General features: G+C 39.5%; 1 protein-coding gene and 2 long non-coding RNA genes across 3 annotated transcripts; all 3 read right to left on the reverse strand.

The window, feature by feature from the left end:
* Positions 1 to 11,596: 11,596 nt before the first annotated feature.
* Positions 11,597 to 13,378, reverse strand: LOC146755074 (uncharacterized). Its single transcript, XR_014938458.1, has 2 exons — positions 13,265 to 13,378; positions 11,597 to 11,756 (listed from the first exon to the last, which is right to left on the reverse strand). It is a non-coding gene; the product is annotated as an uncharacterized LOC146755074 (long non-coding RNA).
* Positions 13,379 to 15,551: 2,173 nt separating this feature from the next.
* On the reverse strand, positions 15,552 to 17,284 carry LOC146755075 (kinesin-like protein KIF20B). The gene is made up of 3 exons (XM_085526444.1): positions 17,121 to 17,284; positions 16,542 to 16,680; positions 15,552 to 15,812 (listed from the first exon to the last, which is right to left on the reverse strand). The coding sequence occupies exons 1-3, from the start codon at positions 17,207 to 17,209 to the stop codon at positions 15,657 to 15,659; spliced, it is 384 nt and encodes a 127-aa protein (XP_085382570.1). The 5' UTR covers positions 17,210 to 17,284; the 3' UTR covers positions 15,552 to 15,656.
* A 930-nt stretch (positions 17,285 to 18,214) lies between these two features.
* LOC146755076 (uncharacterized) lies at positions 18,215 to 20,964 on the reverse strand. Its single transcript, XR_014938459.1, has 2 exons — positions 20,775 to 20,964; positions 18,215 to 18,325 (listed from the first exon to the last, which is right to left on the reverse strand). It is a non-coding gene; the product is annotated as an uncharacterized LOC146755076 (long non-coding RNA).
* Positions 20,965 to 21,241: the final 277 nt, after the last annotated feature.

The raw sequence follows: 21,241 nt of genomic DNA on the forward strand, positions 1-21,241 counted from the left end.
AAAAAAAGAAAAAAAGAAAAAACCAAACCACAGCAAACAAATAAAAACTTCTCCAAACGGAGCAAACGTGAATCTCTGTCAATAAATAAATGAGTAATTGAATTGATGTCTGTTTCCCCTCTCCCCCGCTCCCCCCAACTTCCGAGATGAAAAAACACCTGGTATCAATTGTACAGATGCACACAGTGAAGCCAGGGATGGTCTGAAACGCAAAGCAGCTGAGCAGCTTTTAGAAGAAAACAGAGTAGTAACAACTTCTGTACCTACATTCACCACTCTGAGATCCTGTCTGGGTCACCCAAGGCTTGTAAATAACCACTGGGTCGGTTCTGATGTCGAGTGATTTGTTGTCAGTTCTCTCATGGTCCTCCGGTCAGTTCTCCGGTGCCAGGATCTGCCACAGGGCATTCTGACCACGGGCATCATGTTTCTACGCTGCCGCCTGCATTTAACAGGCAATGGGACTGCCCAGCATGTGCAAGGCAGCACCTCTTTCACACCACCAGAATGTTTAAGGCTGTTGGGATTGTTGTTAGCGTCCCATTAACACTGAGGCTAGAGATACCCTTAGGATTGACATTACTATTAGCATTACTTTGATGGTGCCCTATCTGGGTCATTTCCAGGGGATGTCAGGAGTAAGGCACAGTGTCAGGAGAAAAAGAACAGACTCTGTTACTTTATAAAAGAGATAATAGAGAGAGTTCATTGGAAAAAATACAACTCTTAAATAATACAAAGCATGCTTCTGATTGGATGCAGGCATCATCTGGGCTCTGATTAATATTACTTTTAAGGTAAAGATTATTGTTACCTTAATGATTGTTTTTTGGATTACGATCAGGGTAAAGGTTCCTTTTGCTACAAACTTCTAGCATCATTTTTGTTGTTACATTTGGAGTTAGGGACGATTTTAGAATCAGGGTAAGGGTTAGGATTAGAGTTACATTGCGGGTTAATGCTGTTATCTTTACAGCTCCTGTGAGGGTTGGGGTCTGGGTCAGGTGTTTAAAAAATGAAATGAAAAAAGCATAAAAAAATATATTGAAAGCTTCAGATTTCATTAATCTTTCTGGAAATCGTATCATGTGCAACTCAGATCTACCTCTTCGTGCAGTGACTGCCTGTAAATTTGCTAGAGCCTAATATAATATGGCCTTGTGCTTTCCGCTAACTCACCTTCATTTCATTTTCATTAAATTTGCTTGTTAGTCAGATTTTGGTGTGTGGATATTTTAAAACAATCTGACATTGGCAAAAAATTAAAAATAATAATTAAAAAAATGCACGACAGAATCAATTGTATCAATTTTTATAGATAAGATAAAGAAGACCAGTTTCCCTTAGTTTTCTGTGCCTCTTTACTTTCTTACCCTCTCCCCTTGTGTGAGAAACTCTCAAAGTCAAAGATTTCTAGTCAGGCAAAGATGGCAGCGATAGCAGCAGTGCTTATTCATTATTGCAATACTGCGCGCACATCCCCTGTTGGCAAGGGAGAAATTGCACACCAGTCAGTGAAATCAATTCAGTTCTGTGCACTAAACCCAATGCAGGTGATGCTCTCATGGCTCTCATTGGTTGAGCATCACAGGCTCACAGACTCCTTGAGACTGTTGCTAGGATTAATTTCCATATAAGGTCAATTACCAACCTCTTGTTTTTAGGTATGCCTTGTACTTTTCTGTGGAGAGAGAAGGGCAATGTTTCCAAAAGTCAGTACATTCATTCTGTCCTGTGCTGGGCTCTACCCACCCTGTGTATTTATCTTGTGCTTGTCTCAATTCTCCCCATGTCAGAATGCCCCCAGTCTTAACTTAACTCCGTTCAGCAACTTTCTTGGTGGAAAAACTACTTATACAGCTGTTTTACAAGAGGGTTATACATTCAGTTAGGGCCTACACTATGTACTGAAAATACTGGAAACCTCCACTGCAAAAACACAATCTACCTCTCCCATCTGTGCAGCCTTGCAGACCCAGAGCACGCCAGGTTATTTCTGCTTTCATATCATTTGCATGCTGTAGGGTGAGCAAAAGGTTCTGCTGCTTGATTCTTCTGCAAGAGCTGCCTACCGGCAAATGGTTGCAGGGATGGAGGATGTGACAGAAAGCATTTGTCTCCACAAGAGCAGAGTTACATTCAGTGCAGAGAGTGTGAGAGTCAGGTTGGTGTGGAAAAGCACTGACACACTGGGGATGATGCAGTGCTCACATGTCTAACACTCACAGACATTACTGTCAGAAGGATGGTGCTGTGTTGTGCTTCTACCTTTGGCAGCCCCTGGAGAAATGCTGTGGCACACAGAACACCTTTGTATTGCACTGACTGCTGCCATGCAGCACGGATTTAACACACCAAATCCAGAGGAGCATGACGGCATCTAACTTCCCTGAGAAAAACTACTGTAGCTGAAGAGATGAGGAGGCAGCTGCTCATCTGCAGAACAAGCAGTACTGCCAGACATTGGGCCAGGTGAGCACCTCCTGCTGCAGCATGATGATGACAGGGCTGGAGATGATCTGCAAAGCCAGCTTAAAAGTGGGAGACGTGAGTCAACATGGCAGGAGGACAGAGGTGTTAGGGAGCAGCCAAGGCATCAAAGAGTATCAAAAGGCTTTGAAAAGTATCACAAAGCAACAGCCAGGAAGACTGGGATTATCACGAGCAGCAACCTGGATGCTAGAGATTATTTGCTCCCATACAAAATGGTAGAGATCTTGCTGCAGACATCCCAAAGCCAGGCAAAATGGGAACCCAGAGCTCTGCCTGCACGAACCCCACAGCCATAGCGTTGCAAGCTGAGCTGCCTTGCTGTTTGTTGCATTCATCCCAATCCCTGTGAATGAAGACTCGGAATGCAGTCAAGGCGATGACTGAGCATGAGAGTGACTTAATTCAATAAAAGACAGGAGGGCTTGAGAGGTCAAGGGTGAAGATGGGACTCCTCTTGTCAAGATGAGAGTGGCTCAGAGCTTGTGCTGCTGCCTGGTGCCTGGGACTGGCAGCCTGACTCTAAGTCCCCATCTAAGATGCTCAGCTTCACCTCACTGATGCTGCCCTGCTCCTGCTTGGTGGTGCTGCTGTTGGGGCACTCGGGCTGTGCTTGGGATGGGCAGCACTGCAAAGGCGCTGGGTCACAATCCAGGCAGGTGACTGCTGTGTCTGGCAGGCTCAGGTCAGCATCTTCAGCAGAGCCAGGAGATATGAGAGCATGAATGTGGTTGAACCCCTTGTGTCCATCACTGATACCATGTGGAAGGCTGTCATCCGAATTGCAGCGATTCATGCTTAATAAAAACTCTCCATTGATGGAAACACACTGCACATCACTACTTGGTTTGGATCTTTGGGGTTGACAAGGGCTCGAATCACCTAGGAAGGCATAGAAACACAAGGGTTAGTGTCAAACGTTTGCAAGTTGAATCATGAAAGCGCTTGTTGATACTTGGTAATAGAGTGGCGGCAGGAAGAAGCAAATAGGCTTCAAGCAACAGAGCCACTGTCTTGAATGTGATCCTCATGCAGGTCCAGCTCATGTGTTGTTTCACTGTAATCTGCTTCTTTGAGTCTACCTAGTGGGGAGCAACACTCGAGCTGTTACTGATATCATTGAAAAGAACTGGAGACAATTGTTCTATTCCTAAGAGCTTCAAGGTGCCTAGAAGCACAAATAGAAACCAGCAGTATTTCATCACTTCACCAAAAAGACGGTCAAACACCTGAGCTGTGAAGAGCAGTTACAGAACCTATGCATAAGATCACACCAGACATACTTTGTTCTAACAACAGTTATGGTACATAGTCCATTTCCTTCAATATTCCCAAAATGAAATGATGTGGAGCATTACAGGGAAAGAAACACTGCACACAGACACTATGACCCTGATTATACTCAAGCAGCAGACTTAAAACAAGTCAGAGTTTTAGATTCCAGGATATTTCAGGACCTATCATGTGTGAAATTCAGTTACACAACAGTGCCTAGGTACCTGCGTTTCAAGCAACTTTCAGATCACAGCCATGTAAAATAAAAACAAATTCAGTGCAGAAATAGCAATCCTGTACCTTAATACTCATGAGATTATCCATTTTTTACAGCACTCTGACTATGTTCTAAAACTTGCTCATCCCAGTTCACTTCAACAAGTTCCACCAGTTCAAGCAACGCAGTTCTGAGATCCTATGTATGTTATGCAGATAGAATTGAACAGTGCAGAAATAATCTCTGACAGCTTTAAGAGCTCCGTTCTGCTTACAAACTCTCAGTCCAAAATTATTTGCAGTTTTAAGGAAATGAACACGTGAAGCAGTTGGATCATCTGCCATTTGCCGCATTCTGCTTCTTGGCATCATGATTAGCACAAAGGGTTTTCTGCTGTCCTGCAGAGATGGACAAAGTCCTGCTTACAAATGGACCAATTTTCAGTGTACAGCAGAGTTGGTACCAGACTAACAAGCCACGTCATTCAATTCATTTTCTCAGGTTGTTATGCACTCAGAAAGGAAACAGAACTAACTGTTGAATTCTGAAGGTAATCTGTGGGGTCCTGTAGAGAGTGTTTTTTACAGCTAGTTAGCTGAGAAGGGTCGTAAACACGGTGCGGTTAATCAAGCAGCCATAACACCTGCAAGGACAGTGAGAACATCAGGATGCCCTGGGATGGTGAGAAACTTGCCATGGTTCTGGGAACTCAGCAAGGGAGTATCTTTCAGGATGATAACAACAAGCTGTTAAGATACTCGGGGATGGTATGTAATTGGGAACCAATGATGAGCTCCACTTTTGCAATATGTATGAGCTAATTATCCGTATTATAAAGGTACATGCAGCCAAGGAATAAACGAGATTAGCTGATCATATGTCAATGACAGGTGTGGTCGTCTGCTTTTCTCCCGCCGTTCTGCAACATACATACATCAAATGAGATGAGATGAAAGGTCTTTTCTCATGGTATATTGATGAACAGGGTGAAGATACTGCTAAACAATTTTCTTCCCAGCAGGGAAGAAATGAGGATTTTGGAGCGTTTCTAGATAAGGTAGCCGGAGCCATAGAGAAGGCTGGAGTACCAGAGTACATGAGGGAAATAATGCTAAAACATTGTGCACTTCAGAATTGTAATGCTACAGCTCGTGGCATTCTAAGTACTTTGAGGAGTAACTGGACAATAGAGGAGGCGTTACACAGATTATCGAGCGTTCCCACAGGGGCTCAGGCTTTCATAGTTGAGGCTATTAAAGAGCTAGGGGCAGGATTAAAGGCACAGGCTGAGGCTTCTCAGAATCAAGTGTCAGCAGCTCTTGCATCCTTACAAGCGTCTGCGGCAACCAGTGCAGGCCAAAGCACCTCTGTTAAATGTTTCCGGTGCAGCATTAAGGGACATTTGCAACGGAATTGCCAAGCTGTCGGTGTGTGGTGCCAGAACTGCCGCTCGGACAACCACAACACCGTCACCTGCCGTCGCCGGTCAAGAAACCTCCAGCCCAGCGCGAGAAAGAACAGCGGCCGCGCTCCGACACAACCAGCCGTTCCCAGCCAGAGGCCGCCTGCCGCCCCCCCCACGTCGCTCGCCGCGTTGTCGGCCTCTACGCCCCCCCGCCCTTCAGTCCGCCTACGTCGCTCGTCGCGCCCCCGCCCTCTGCTCCACCCACGTCGTTCTCTGCGCCTTGCCGTGCCGCCCCCCCCTCGTCGTGCGCGGCTGCGTCTGTGCAGCCCGCGTGTAACGTGGTTAAAGACACGGATGGACTGAAACCAGGGGATCGTTGTGACCCCGGTCCAGTAGATCCAGAAAGAGAATCGGACGCATTTCCTCCTGATGATACTTCGAAGGGAGCAGGAACGACAAATTTCCCTACAGCGTACTGTGATGTCTTAGAGCAGTGCAGAAAAGAAACAATATTAAGGGGTGATGCTGACACGTTGCAAACCTTTCCTAATCAGGTCCCCCATTTGGAATCCCTGCCTTGTGAGGCAGTGAAGGAGCTAAGGGAGTCAGTGAGAACATATGGAGTTCAGTCAGCCTTTACATACAATCTTTTGGTTGCAAACAGTGACAGTTATTCTATGACCCCTCACGATTGGAAAACTGTGTTAAGGATGATCCTCTCTCCTACGCAATACACCGTGTTTGTCTCTGAATACCAGCTACATAATTTGACTGATACCGCTTTGCCTTAAACTGGGACAAATCCATGTGGCACAGCACCTCTTCAACTGTGTCAGACAGATGTCACTCAAGTTCCTGAATTTGGCTGTCTAAAATATGCACATGTAACAATAGATACTAATTTTTCTTACGTATTTACCACAGCACATACAGGTGAACACGGTCATGACACCCGTAAACACTGGTTATCTGCTTATGCTGCTATGGGAATCCCACATACTACAAAAACAGATAATGGGCCTGCGTATACCTCTAAGGCCATTCAAACTTTCCTCCAAGAAGGGTGTGTTAAACATACTACAGCCATTGCTCATTCTCCCACTGGACAAGCTATCACTGATCACATTTATCAAACATTGAAATCCATTCTTATTATTATTAAACAAAAAAGGGGGAATATGGGAGACACGCTACAAGAAATATTATGCAAGGTTTTGCTTGTTTTGCTTGTGCTGAATTTTTTGAAAATATTATGTAAGGTTTTGCTTGTTTTGTTTGTGCTGAATTTTTTGAATCGTGTTCATAGAGATACAGCTTATGTGGATCGTCATTTTGAGGCTTCCCCAGTGCTAAAGGAACAGCCTATGGTTAATGTTTGGAATATGGCCATAGGACTTTGGGACTGTTCCCTACCACTGACAACTTGGGGTCGTGAATATGCTCATATTTCCACAGGGACTGGCCCTATGTGGGTTCCAGCATGATATCTTCGGTCTCATCTGAAGGCAGAAAATAGCATCCAGCCTTCATAGTAATTGTAATTGTGTGTTTCTTACTTAGTGATATTCCTTTGTAACTTGCTGTGTTATAGATAATATTGGTAATAGTTTGACATAGTGTGTGATTTTCTGTTTTACCAATGCAGTCTCAAGATTTAGAATTTAAGGCATTAGCTAGGATGTTGTGTGCTTCTTCTATTTTAGTAATAGATCAGATGTGTATTAAACAGGATTTGATCTAATCAATGCTAGAATCTACAGGAATAGCTCATTTAATGTTTTAGTACTGTTTGGTTATGATGTTATTAGCCTATTAATTAGCTTTTCTTAATTTGCAAAGACAAAACCTGGAAAGGAATCCCAGACAAAGAGATGACCCTGTATCATAGAATAGATACCTCTCTTACATCCAACTAATTGGGATTTTTGAAATATAACCATGCATCATTTTAGACAAAAGTGCACACTAATAGAACTAAATTTGATAGTTTATTCTGTTTTCCAAGCAGGTGTTCCACTTCGGCTCTATATCACGCACTGGCCAGGCGGATATGGTGTACAACTGGAAGAAATCCTTCAGACCCTGAATGCAGGAGAGAATCTGTGATGGGTGAGAGAGGAAATGTGCACCTTGAAGCAGGGAACGCCCTGCTGGCACTACCTGTCGCATCCACCACCAACATGAATTGCTGTTTCTCAAGGGTCAATAAGTAATAATGCCCCTAGTGATACTCTAGTACGCTTGTCCTCTAAAATTGGTTCTATTTGACATGTTACTTCATAAAATTGCACGATCATTAATCAATTATTAGCCCGGATAACTCAGTCGGTAGAGCATGGTTATGAGCATCTTAAAAGCATTTATTGCACAAATTTTAGTAGTCATTAAAATCAATATATCAGAGTATATGAAAATTGAAGACTTTTCCTGATCAGTTACAGATTAACACAATGGGACCCTCATGGATTTATTTTCAGGTTACAGAAACTTAGGTTGCAGTACAAACATGTTTGTTCTTTTTAGTGGGTTTAACAGTAATGTTGTTATGTTGTATTTGACTTGTCTCTTTTTTCACTTTAAGAGTATTGTCAATCGAGGCCTTGATTGAGTTATAATAGTTAAGTTATTAATTTGTGTTGCTATTCTATAGGCAGTATTGTAAGAAGAATTCTACGGAGCGTCCGTCATGGATCCAGATGAGAAGTTCACAGAACAGCAGCTACAAAGCAGGATAAAACTACATGAGAACTGATTGAACAAATGAACTAAACTGCTTGTTAAATATGATTAATCGGTCGTTAAATCAAACCCTTTTTCAGCCTAAAAGAAAATGGGGGAAATGTAGAGAGTGTTTTTTACAGCTAGTTAGCTGAGAAGGGTCGTAAACATGGTGCAGCTAAGCAAGCAGCCATAACACCTGCAAGGACAGCAAGAACAACAGGATGCCCTGGGATGGTGAGAAACTAGCCATGGTTCTGGGAACTCAGCAAGGGAGTAGCTTTCAGTTGATAACAACAAGCTGTTAAGATACTCGGGGATAGTATGTAATTGGGAACCAATGATGAGCTCCACTTTTGCAATATGTATGAGCTAATTATCCGTATTATAAAGATACACGCAGCCAAGGAATAAATGAGATTCGCTGATCATATGTCAATGACAGGTGTGGTCGTCTGATTTTCTCCCGCCGTTCTGCAACAAACACCTATATACAAATTTAAGAACACAACGGAGTAACTGTTACTGTTTATTAACAACCAGTTTTAATAATACGATAAAAGTATGTCCTGAGAAAGGGGAACAAACACGCTTCTTCAAGGTTTTTTAGCTGTTCTGGATCTCAGCCGTCGCTTGATGATCAGATGATCACTTTCCTTCTTTTGTTCCTCAGATTCCTGAAGAAAACATTTCAAAAGTTACTCATCTTTTCACACAAGACTGACAAGCTCTTCTTGACCCACGCAAACATATTTCTTCCCCTAAATGGATTTCAGAATGGCATTTGCTTATTATATTTTATTCAGAAAACTATGGGATACCGAGTTCATTTTAATGCAGCTTAATCACAAGGAACAAATATGGAGAATGTACAAAATCCTGTTTATCTTAAAAAAGCACACACATCTGAGGAAAGCCTGAAGGCAGCTTTCATTTTGAAATGCTTGTTTTCAAAAGAGTATTATAATACTTGTTTTGTGAAACATGAAGCGTTCAGAAAACATTTTTAGCCTCAATCCCTGTAGCTATGACTTGCCCAGAATTTCAGTTCTCGGTTCAGTTCCATGTTCTCAGAACTACAGTGAGAAAAGAAATTCTCATCTTCTTCATCCTCTAACAAAAAAAAGTAACATTTTGGTTTCTGCCCCTATCATTCGTCAAATCATCAAAAAATTCAGAGGGATATTACAGTATGGGCAAATGATCACTATGCTGAACAGAAAAAGGACTCTAATATAATTAAATGATGCAGTTCCAACAGAGCAAGAATGTCCTTAGCACAATAGCTGCCGACAGAGTCATGAAACTGGCACATCAGATCCTCTGCAAGTTGGCTTAGACAGGAGATCATAGTTTAAGCATACCTAAAAAGCTCTCTAAGTTGTGCTCTAGAAAAGCGTGTAGTAGAATAATCCCACTCCGACACACTGAAATTATCTATGATTCCAAATTAGAAGACATCTCCGTGATTGCTACATCACCTACTTAGTAAACTGTAAGCCAGCCAAACACAGAGATCTTTGAGGACAAAATAAAACAGAACAGCAGGAAGACCAACAAGAATGACTTGGTAGAATAAAGAAATACCTCAGTACTTTCAACCTCCTCCTGCAAATAGATGAAACCTCCAGTCTGTTTGGACTCCTTAGTAGTTGATTTTAAGCCAAGACTACAGTACAATCGCTTACCGAAGAAGCAGGTATATCTAGAGGGCCAGAAACGACAGTGGAATACAGCTTCCTTTTGCATCGTTTTGGCTTGGTCTCTCCTTCTTCGAGACTTTCAGGTTCGTTTGATTTAGGAGAACTTACTGCTGACATCAGCATCTTGGCTAGAAGAAATTTGTTTTGATACATAAACCAATCAACTTACTGGTTTTGTGAGTCTTTAAATCAATGAATGCAAAAAAAGCTTCGTAACAAACTTGGTTTATAAATGACACGTAAAATTTAAGTGAAAATACTCAGAAATTGTATTTGTTCATCGAGGTTCTTTATTGCTTCTATAGCTGAAACAGTTTATAGGTTCAGGTACGGCAGCTTAAAGCACGCATTAAAATGGAGTATGAAAGACAATCATGGCTCAGAAGTCGCTGGAAGTCAGAAACTTCAGCAGGAGTTAAACAACAGGCCTAACTTTCGTGCTGACAGAAGCACAAGACAGAACCAACTTTCTCTGTATACTTGTAGGTTTTCACAAATGTAATAATGAATCTCTGAAGAGACGAATAAATGCATTTACTTCATAAATCAAAGGACAACTTAACATGGCAGACAAGTCTAAGAACACATACATTAATAGCCTACAGCAGAAACAAGTCATTCTACAATGTCTAGAAAACATGGAATAAAACTTATTCTACACCAACCTTTAGAGTGTATAATAGAAGGAGAGCTTTGAATAAAATCTCCAACTTTTTGCAGTGTTTCATCCTTCTTTTTAGTCAGTCTTGAAGCATGTACTCGCTTTCTCAGGAAGTAGTCTTTTCCGGATTTCTGTTCAACAGAGATGTGAACATGTGAAACAACATATGGGAAAAATCTACTACTCTTACTCTGACCATGCCAAGGATACTGCTATCACATGTGAACATCTGTTTTTAATAACTGCCATGCATATTAATGATATGAATTTTAGTTAATACAAGGGCTTCACTTACAAAAGCACACGGTAATACACTAAAGCTTCTCTTCCCAACTATTCAGTGTGCAATATCCTTCCCTCCAAATCATTACACAGTACAGCCATTACACGCTCTGGGGACAGACTGACTTGCCCTTTGGTTAGCTTATGGAATTTAATAGGAAGAGCTCATAAGCAGGTAAGATTCCCATTCAGGTATACACATAAGGATAAGACACTGCTTCTTTCGTGTGACCACACAATTACAGGAAGTCCCAAGCTAGCTTCAAAACTAGAACAAAAAACAACCATTTTCTCGTCACTTGCAGAGGGTGAATTAAAAGCCATGACAGATTTTGTATTTTTCGTGTTCTCACTTTTCACAAAATCCTGGGAAAATAAGACAAGTTTCAGCCATGATTCTTTTGGAAAGAACAATTGATGTCACAAAAGTGAACACTTTAAACACTTTTGCTAATAGTAGGGAAGTATTTGCTAGTGGTAACTATTCCACTGTAAATCAGATAATAAATAAGCATTCAATTATAAAAACAGGACATTAAGATATCAGTACTAGACATCTCATGATGTCTAAAAAGCTGATTTATGTCTACAGGTTTCAAAGAAAATACACAATGGAGTTAAGAGAAATTCCCTTCTCTTACACCATTATCACTGAGCTTGGCTATTAGTTTTGTTCATTAAAGCAGTTCATTGATTAAATTCTTCAACTACTTTACTGAGGTAGAAATAGCATTTTTTTAATGCTTAAATGAGAATGGTAAAAAGGCATCAGATATTTTGTTTTCTGTTGGGTCTAGGTCATACCTCATCCATGTCATCACTTCTTTTCTTTTTTGCCTTAGGCATTTTCACTCCTAAAGGTATCATGCTGCCGTGCTGCTTTATCTCCGTCTTATCAGGTTGCAGAGGTGTCAGTGGGATTTCCAGCTCCGGTTTTGGGAACCGACTAGTTTTGCCATTTTCTGCGGACACTCCAGAAGAGTCGAGGACAGTTTCCAAATGCTCCTGATAGCACAGAAGAATTTTAAGTGCAAGTGTTAAGGTAGCCATGAGATTAAAAAGCTATAAAGCATCTGGAAAAGGATATGTAAGCATTCGATTTTCCTGCTGTAAGAACACTTGTAACAGAAGGAGTCTATTTCAGTTACAGCAGAGTTTTACCCTTCTTTCCTAGAACTTGTTACATTTAAAATTATTTCCAATCTATGATCACAAAAAAAGTTCTCCATGTTAAACTGAGCCTGATACTTTACAAGTCATTTTTTCTCAAGGGCACAGACAACTACACTTTTTTTTAATAGAGAATGGTGGTAGAACTGACACGATTTTCTTCATCTCAACTCTGCTGCGTCAGAACTGGGCAGGAACAGGAGCATTTGATTCAAGTGTTCGATTAACTTCCAGCTTAATCTTAGGGAATTTGCCCTTCCTCTTCTACACTAGAGATGTTATTTACATAAGTAAGGTCCAGCTGGCAAGGTGCAAGCCCAGTACAAGTCATTAAAGAACTCCATTGCTATCTTTTCCCTGGAGAGAATACAGACATTCAAGCAATGACACCATACTTAAGCTGAAGGCTATCATGTACCTGCTCATGGTCAAATGGCAGCAAATGCACAGCTAAGTGACAGGGAAATGTCAGTATGCATTTCCCCAGCAGCACTTACTGTCCACAATCCACCCAATCCTGTTTTTCTCAACAGGAACAACAAAGTCAGAACTGAGATCACCTGCACTCCTCCTTCTCTATGGCAGGAATTCAGCTAGCATATCAAAAATGAGTTCAGATGCTGGTTGAACACATGGAAGACAGGCTGCTGGGGGCATCAGAAAATGGTAGATGGCTGCTTCTACTGCTGCTAGTAACTAGCAAACTCCAGTGTCCCAAACACAGACTAGCAGCTTTTACTACTTACACTGTTCCGACCCCCTGAGGGGAGTCTTCTTCCTCTCAAAAAGTTACCAAAGATTGTAGAAAGACAAAAAGTAGTCAGAGCCACTTTATCAGGCTCTGCTAAGAATCTGAATGGAGTATCACCACCCACTGTATTTCCAAGAATTAAGTTGGTTAATAAACATTTTGTTTTTAAAATATATGTAACTGCTATTTTATGAAAGTTAGCAATTAAAAACTTATATAGGAATGATTAACATCATCTGCTAACAAAACAATCTCCAGAAATCCTGCAGAGGAAGAAAATAAGTTCAATTTGCTGTGCCCGTTTCAGTGGCTCCATGAATTTTTTCCAAGTAACTTATCTAATCATGAGCCACTTCATAAGCATTAACACGAGGAGAGTTTTCAACAGCACCTGACAAAAATTCATCACACAATTGTTTCAACAGCTTTTATTCCTATCAAAGGCTATAAAAACAGGTGATCTGATCACCTTGAAAGGGATAAATAAATTAAAACTTGGGAATTGTTTAGAGAACATGAGATCTTTTCCTACTCATTCCTTATCAAAAGCAATACAATCACAACATTTTCAGATCTGAAGTTTCATACTAACCTCAGATTCATTTAATGAAGCGAGGCTCCTAGTACATCGACGTGACAAATAATTGTCTTCAGCTTTGCATCTTAATGGAATACTTTCTCCAGTTTTAGTTTTGCTTTGTTGTTTCCTAGGCTGTAAATATTTAAAAGGAGTAAAGATTAGGCCATGCATTAGACCTCCAAAGTATCTCGAGTTTTCTAAAGTTACAGTGTAAAACCTCAAGCTCAGACGCCACATGAACACGTAAGCTGAAACACAGCACAAGTGTGGGAAGGTAGTAACATCTATTCATTGTGTGATCTTCAGATACACCCTACTGGGTCTCACTAACAGTCTCAGGCAGTATTCTGCCTCCAAAAGAGAGAAAGCGAGACATTATTTAGGGACAAAATCTGTAACACTGGTCGTTTTGTCATCCATTCCCCCCATACTCTGCACGCTCACAGCTGCTATGTTAGAACACCAAAGGCTAAACCTCTGCCTAATCTTCAGCATCCACATACGAATACATGGAAAACTGCATGGAAAAGTTCCATAATGTACACAGAGAGATGGTGTTCTAGTAAATAAAATATTTTTGAGAAGATGAGAGCTCATGCTTGAGTGGAAGACAAAAAGAACCAACAAGTACTCATCACTGAATATGTAGTTAAAGGACTATATGCTAAGAAAAATGATTCCAGCTCCAGTATCTCCTAGGAAAACAGAAGAACAAAAAGGGGTTAACAAGATGTTAAGTACTGACTTTCTATAAATATAATCATACCTTTTCATTTACAGAGTCATTCCTTCTACTTTGTCTTTCTTCAAGTAAAGGTATTTCTGGCAAACACTGAGGGCTACTGTGGTTAATGCGTTGTTTTAATTCCTTTATAAAGTCATCTTTGTCAGCCAGTTCTTTTCTTAACTCTTCTATCACAGTTGCATTATCCTAATAAACAGTAAAAACTGCTGAGTTGTGGGATTGGCAAAAGGAATTAACACACACAAGCAGTATTGCAATTACTTAGTAGCATCAGTTTTAGAATTACAGGCTAGAACACTTAACTATTCAAGAACAGTAACATTTCACGGATTTGTACGGTCACTGTTACAAGTGCAGTAGTCACAGAATTGCCTGGGAAGTTGTAATACAATATATTTTGATTGTTCTATTTTACTTATGTGCTTCAGCCTTCATCTCCCTTAAGATATAATAACCCGAGCTTTTATTTGTTCCCAAATCCTCGGTACTGTGAGAAAGTCGGCAGTTGTAGGGGAAGTTTTGCTATGAGAACATCTTTCTTCTCAGAGAAAGTGAATCCAAACATTCTCAAAAGAGCACAACTCATTTAGTCTTCTGTTTAGCTTCTGAAATTCTATGCTACGGCTTAGATTGGCTATCCTGATTAAAAGCTGGATGTTGAAATAAGAAATGCAACTTCCAGAGATCATCTCCCCTCTGCTTTTTGATGCTTCCCTTAATCTCTCTCCATGTCCCCTTCTGTCTTTTCAAGCCATTGTAGATACTACCTCAGAGAAAGCAAAGAAAGTAAGAAACCTGAGACAGAACTACTGTCTGAGTATTGAGCCTAGCTTGGGATCCGGAAATGCTGTGAATTATCAGAAAAAGCTACAGATGTCCAGTCTGATTGTAGGATCATAAGCATCAAACTGACATCTGTTTATTTTAACTACTGAAAAAATTGAAATTTTAGTAATTAACAGAAATTCTGTTTCTGAAGAACAAAAATAAAAGCTAGTGCTTTTTTTGGTTAGTTGCACATGATGTCAATACGACAGTGTTCAAGAACAGAACCACACCCAGAATACAAAGAGCAGGTACAGGAGTTTTACAGAATTTATGGGTAGCTAATCAGGTAGGAGGAAAGGAGAGCTGACCTTGCTTGAATCCTTTAAGGCAGATTGTCTCAGTTCTGCTATTTCTGTCTCTTTTTGTATGGCAATAGAAGCCAAAGTTTTGAGCTGTTCTTCCAAAGCTTCTACTAACTGATCTCTCTCCTCACGCCACTTTTGAATATTATGGTCCCTTTCCTCCAGCTCCTATATTTCATGTTGAAAGAAAAGCATACACAGTAGAAACAAGCAGAATCTTTAAGACAGCCTAGAATTAATAAGTTTTTCATATAGCATAAATAAGGACTCAAGCTGATAGAAAGAGTTTATGGTAAGACATTTCAATTAACATATCGTGATGTCACTCAACAAGATCAGGTTACATGCATGTATTACATATGTATTTACTATGCAGATTATTGTATTGAAAACAATCTGCCAGTGCTCTGTAGTGACTATTTGAATATCTTTCATGGTCTACCACTAATTTCAGTTGGCCACTTTCATTTTGCTCCAATTTTTTTTTTTTTTTTGACCTTTTTCCTGTTGCTTGGAAAACCTGCATCATTCATTTAATAAAAATTAAGAGCAAGTAAAATACCTGCTTAATTTGTTGGATATAGAAGTCTTTATAATCCAGCTCATCCTTAAACTGGTTATTAATCCTTTCAAGTTCTTCCATCTTGTTCCTGAGGGATTCCTCCACAGAACGCATCGTGGACACCTGTAATGTAAGTACAGCTCACGGTTCATTAAAAGACTTCTGTAATCCAACCTGGCCAAATACTTCTTTGTTAAATAAAGAGGAATTCACAAACAAGTGCTGAGTAGGAAAACGACAGCAAGTGCAAGGTTACCAAGGAAGACATGAATTCATTTTTAAGCTTCAATTTTCCACCCCAAGCACACCCAATAAACTTTCAGACTAAGTACCTGCAAAATGGGTTTTAAGATATCTTCTTGTTTAATAATTAAATTTTAACTATTAACATCACTGAAGCTGAAATTGAAGAAAAAAAATATACATGCTTATATTAAAGAGCCTCTGGAAATTACTCTATTTCTCTTCAAGTATATAGCATTCTTCTTCCCAGTTATCAGCGTTTTTTCACAAGACTTAGGTTTTAGGCTTTGGAGTTACCACGGATACCAATGGCAAGTCACCAGTAACGTAGAGATAATAACAAGTCCCCTCCAGAGGCAGATTAGCTATTCTCTTCACAAACCTTATTCCAGACTACTAACCAACTTTACTTTCCTCTGTTCATTATCTATGCGAAACCATGTTTTAACTTCTGGTCCCCTCTAGAGCTTCAATGGCAACTTTACCTAAGATTTGCTGCTAGCCACACTAGTGTGAAATTTCCAGCTTCATAGTTAAAGTTTGAGAAGTTTTAACAGCAGAAAGCCAAGCATAATCTTACAGAAAAAAATATCTCTGTTGACTACAAACCTCGCTTTGTACTTGCTGAATTTGTTTCTCGGCATCAGAATGTTTGTCTTTTAGATCTGCATACTCTTCTTCTTTCCTCTGCAAATCTTTTTTCAAATTCAGTACAAGGGCAGAACTCTCAGAAAGAATATTTTCTAGCCTTATGTTAAAAATAAAGAGACAAAGAACATTACTGTTACACATCTCATGGAAACAGCAATTACAGCTTAATCCATGCCCTGCCTGTTGGTTTCTATTTGTAAATAGACTCTTAAATCTATCTAGACCAGTGACAAGATTTAAACAATTACTTTTGAATTTCAGCTTGCTTCTCATAATCAGATGCTGAAGCAATAAATTATTCAGATGCTATTCTGAGGGATATACAACAAAACCACCAGCAATCCCCATATTATTCTTCATTTCCTTGCACACTCCTGTTTTCCCTTGGAACTCAAGTAGCATACCAAAGCATCCTAAAGTAGTAGTTTGGCCATTGATAAGCATGCAGATGCATTAAGTCGAAGGGATGTTCCCATTAACTATTTTTAACTCTAGTTCATTCTCAAAGGGCTCTAAGTTAACTCAGTGGTTACTTACGATTCTATACGTTGCACTTTCTCCATTTCACTCTTTTCCTTTTCCCGAAGAGAATGTTTCATCTGCTCCAAGCTGTTTTTAAGCTGCATAACTTCTTGAATCAGATTTGCTTCATTGCTAATTAAGTCTTCAAAATTTTTGTCTGCATTTGCAGACTTCTCCTGCAGAGTTGCTGTAACTGTCTCCAGATTAACAGTAATAGATTCTTTTTCTTTAAGTAATTCATTGAGTTTTGACACATTGTCTTCCATTGTCTTGGAAGCCTCCAGGAGATATTCAAGCTCTCTTATTTTTACCTCACAGTTGGCAACTTCCTCCTGAAATTGCGCAATCACTCTCTGATCTTCTGCAGTCTTTTCTTCAAACTCCTGAGTTTTCTTTTCTATTTGCTCATGCAACTGATTCACAAGATCATCTTCCTGACTAGTGTGAGTTGTAATCTCACATAGCTTCATTACAAGTTGACGATTATGATTTTCAGCATTATTCAGTCCCGCCTTTAGGTTTTCATTGTCTTGAAGCAGTGCTTTGATGTGCTGACTTTTTTGTGAGGAAACATCAACAATACTTCTGCATACTTCCCAAATCCTTTCAAGACTATAGTTAAAGGAGAGGTCCTGCACAAGATCTGAGATGGAAGAAGTCTGTGACTGAGTGCATGCAGAACTAAATTGACATATCCCTGTCTCATCTTTTTCAGAGTCTGAGGAATCCTTTACACTGACAAAGTCAGTACCGATGGCGTGAAACTCTAAGTGACATTTGTATAATTCATCTAATTTGGTCCGCATTTCTTTTACTTGTGACACTTTATCAATTATATATTCTTTGGCAACTTCTATGTTGTTAGTTAGTTGGGCATTTTTGTCTTCTAGTGTCATATTTATAGATTTCTGTTCATCCAGTTCAGAAGCAATTTCCCGATAGTCAGCTTGACCCTGCAGAATTTGTTCACGGAGGACATCAGCTGTTTCTTCAGAAAAAGAAAGCTGAATACGCAGGCTTGTTACCTGCTTACTGAAATCTTCTTTTTTATTTTTTTTATCTTCTGCATTGTTCTTCAAGCACAGTTAAATGATGTTCCAAGATTTCAGTTCTTTCCCTCAGTGCTAGTACTTCCTTTCGGTACGCGGAGCACTTTTGTTTCATGTGTTCAATTGTCTTTTGCTCTACAGTGTTCTTTTTCTTTCTCTCATTTACAACTACTGTAAAACAAACAAACAAACAAAAAAAAAAAAAAAAAGGGAAAAGGAATGTAGCTCAGATTGATTAAAATCATTATTACATAGCAGTTCACAACACTAAGTAGCAACTTCTAAATGAAAAACTGTCGTAATATGCAAGCCATACCCTCACATCACATAGTATTTGATACCAGTGAAGGAATTAAAGTCCTCTGGACACATAATCAGGTGCCTCAGATTTCTATACAGAACTAACAGCAAAAGGTTTTCAGTCTGGAAGAACACTTTTACCATGGCACTACTCAAACCTTCCACTCCACACCAGTAGAAAATCTAATTAGATTTAAGAAACAAGGGAACGAGATAGATAATTCACAGCTATATTCTTTCTATCTTCCCTGCTTCAGCAATCCCTATAAGGCAGCCAGGAATCACTCCATCTACATCTAAATGGTAGATAAACAGTTCTCTAAGAAATTTCATTCCAACTCACAGTCCTCTTACTTTCAAACGAAAGATAAAACCCTGGACAAGTTGATCACTTAAGTGTTGATATCTGTCTCTCTTATTCAGTTGATCTCTAAACAAAATATGAGGATTCCTACTTCTGTCCACACTTACTCTTTTGCATATAAAGTTCACGCATAAAGTTGTACAAATTTGCAGATTCAAGTTTCCATAAATATTCCATTAGCTTGGGGCTGTTTTTTTCTTTAACTGGTGAGCAATTAGCTAAAATCACATGCATTTTCTTTCTATCAAAAGCGACTTCTGCTGTATTTCATCACTGCTTTAGAATCCAGTTACGTCCATTCCATAATATGCATACTTTAAGTATTAAAAAAAATAAATATAAGACAAGACTTACTAGGGATTGTGTCACCACAACAATATATTCCATGGTGATTCTTGTACAGTCCTTTTATTACTACAACTACAGAAATGCAGAATTTTATAGCGCCCACGTGCAGCCTGCATTACATACAGATTCACATGTACTGCATGGAAACAGCCTCTTAATTCATGTAAGGAGTTTTATATACAGCCCTCAACTGATTTAAAAGTCATACTGAAGAAACAGCAGTGGCATATTCCACCCCAAACCAGGTTTTGGTTTTGATTGCTGCTCCCAGCAACACTAGTGAGGGGAATATGATTTATAAGTAATCTAAATACTTTATGCTGAAAACAACAAGCAAGCACTAAAGCAAGATAAATAAGACTAGGGAGAAGATGTGTAATGTTCAGTCTAGAAGCTCCTTACACAGGAAGTAGGGAAAAAGCATTATTACAGAGCATAGGAAACAAGACCTAAAAGCTCAGAGAATGGTGTAAATACCCTGAACTTGAAGCTGAGATAACCTAGCATCTCCTAAAACACTTTTGCTCGTGCTACTTATATAACTAATTCTACAAAAGAACCAGCACAACATACCTGTGCTCATTGTTCTACTGTGTATATTTAACATAGCTAAAGAATATATATTAAGCGTTTTTTGAAATTGGACGCTATTAATACTCACAAATAGAAGAAAATTTTAACATGATTGAATACTCAGTACTTCTTAACAGAAAACTTCATGCTGACATTGTGACTATCAGCTACCCATTTTAATTCCTATGTGGAGCATTGCTGTCATTAATTTTTAAATGAGAGCTTTGGTCATATGATTAGAACAAACCCACTACTATTTGGAGTATGGAGGAGTCCACATCCCTCCCTCATTCTCTGGTAAGATGCTTATATGTGATGCCATTCAGTGGTCACATTAGGATTCAATATTTATGCCAAATAAAGGCAGCAGGGACAAATCATCCAAGAACAGCATCTCATCCAAAGAAGGCCTTGACTTTCTCCCTTGCACATATTTTGCAAGAGGAATACAAGAAAGGAAGGGAATACAGCTAAGTTTTAGATTTTCCCTTCTACATTGTATATGCTTTCCGTAATTCTAGGAACACTGATGCTCAGCTGTGCCCAGAAGTGAAGTTAAATGCATCAGAGCTTATCCAAACCATTTTGCTCAAATATTGCCCATGAGCGAGCAATTAGCAGGTCATCAACAATTTTGATAGTTGCTTCAGGAAAAACAAAACAAACAAACAAAAAAAAGCACTTGAGCAGCTGATGCTACTCAGAAGATCAGCAACAGCAGTTGAAACAATCCTAACGAAACTGCTTTAAAACTATTACCAAATCTGCAAGTGCATCAACAGATGAGGAAAAAGCAGCAAAAAGGAAAAAAATAGTGCAAAAAACTTTTATTCTTAAGCATTCAAAAATGAACAGCATAGGACCTTCTGAAAAAGGGATATTTACATAACAGTTACTTCTATTTACAGTTTAACACAGTGGCTTTTCTCCTTATACCATAAGGTACGCGCTTCACAGCCTTTTGCTTCCGATCCGGAATAGGAAGCAATTTATTGTTTTGGAAGACACCCTGTTCAAGGATGGAAGAAACTGTACCTTTCTTTGGAGGTGGCTCTTCCACAGTAGGCTTATCCTCGTCAGTAATGTGCTTTCTTCCCACTTCCAACTCAGTTTTCTCTTGTTTCAGTGCTTTAACTGAAAGCACTGAAAATTGGCTGCTTTCAGTTCCTTTATTAGTGTTCTCTTCTGCCGGTTCTGCTTTAATGGTAGTTAAATGGTAGGTAGTCTTTTCCTGTATTGATATAAGATCAGTTACATTGAAGCTTAACAAAAGGAGCACTTAAGTCTCAGTAATCTTCTGTAGGCAAATATTTACACAAAACCATACAGCTAAAATATTTACCCGGTGACTCTATAGACATCAGTTACAAATCTCAATAGCAGACAGAACAAGTACACCTTCAGATAATGACAAGTGCAATACTCGGTAGAGTATACAAGGGAAAGCAAGAGCCTAGCAGGTTACAAAGTAAAAGACTTGCACACAATCAAGAGTTTACCGG

This window comes from Coturnix japonica, chromosome 36 (assembly GCF_054131305.1).
Source record: "Coturnix japonica strain WE chromosome 36, WE-NBRP24, whole genome shotgun sequence".
Classification (NCBI taxonomy): Eukaryota; Metazoa; Chordata; class Aves; order Galliformes; family Phasianidae; genus Coturnix; species Coturnix japonica.

Excerpts from the sequence above, each read along its gene's own strand:
- LOC146755075 (XM_085526444.1), bottom strand. The coding sequence starts at position 17,209 with ATGCAGCTTAAAAACAGCTTGGAGCAGATGAAACATTCTCTTCGGGAA. Across the intron at positions 16,681-17,120 it reads AAAGTGCAACGTATAGAATC|GCTAGAAAATATTCTTTCTG; the intron begins GTAAGTAACCAC and ends TTTTAACATAAG. Across the intron at positions 15,813-16,541 it reads TTCAGCAAGTACAAAGCGAG|GTGTCCACGATGCGTTCTGT; the intron begins GTTTGTAGTCAA and ends CTTACATTACAG.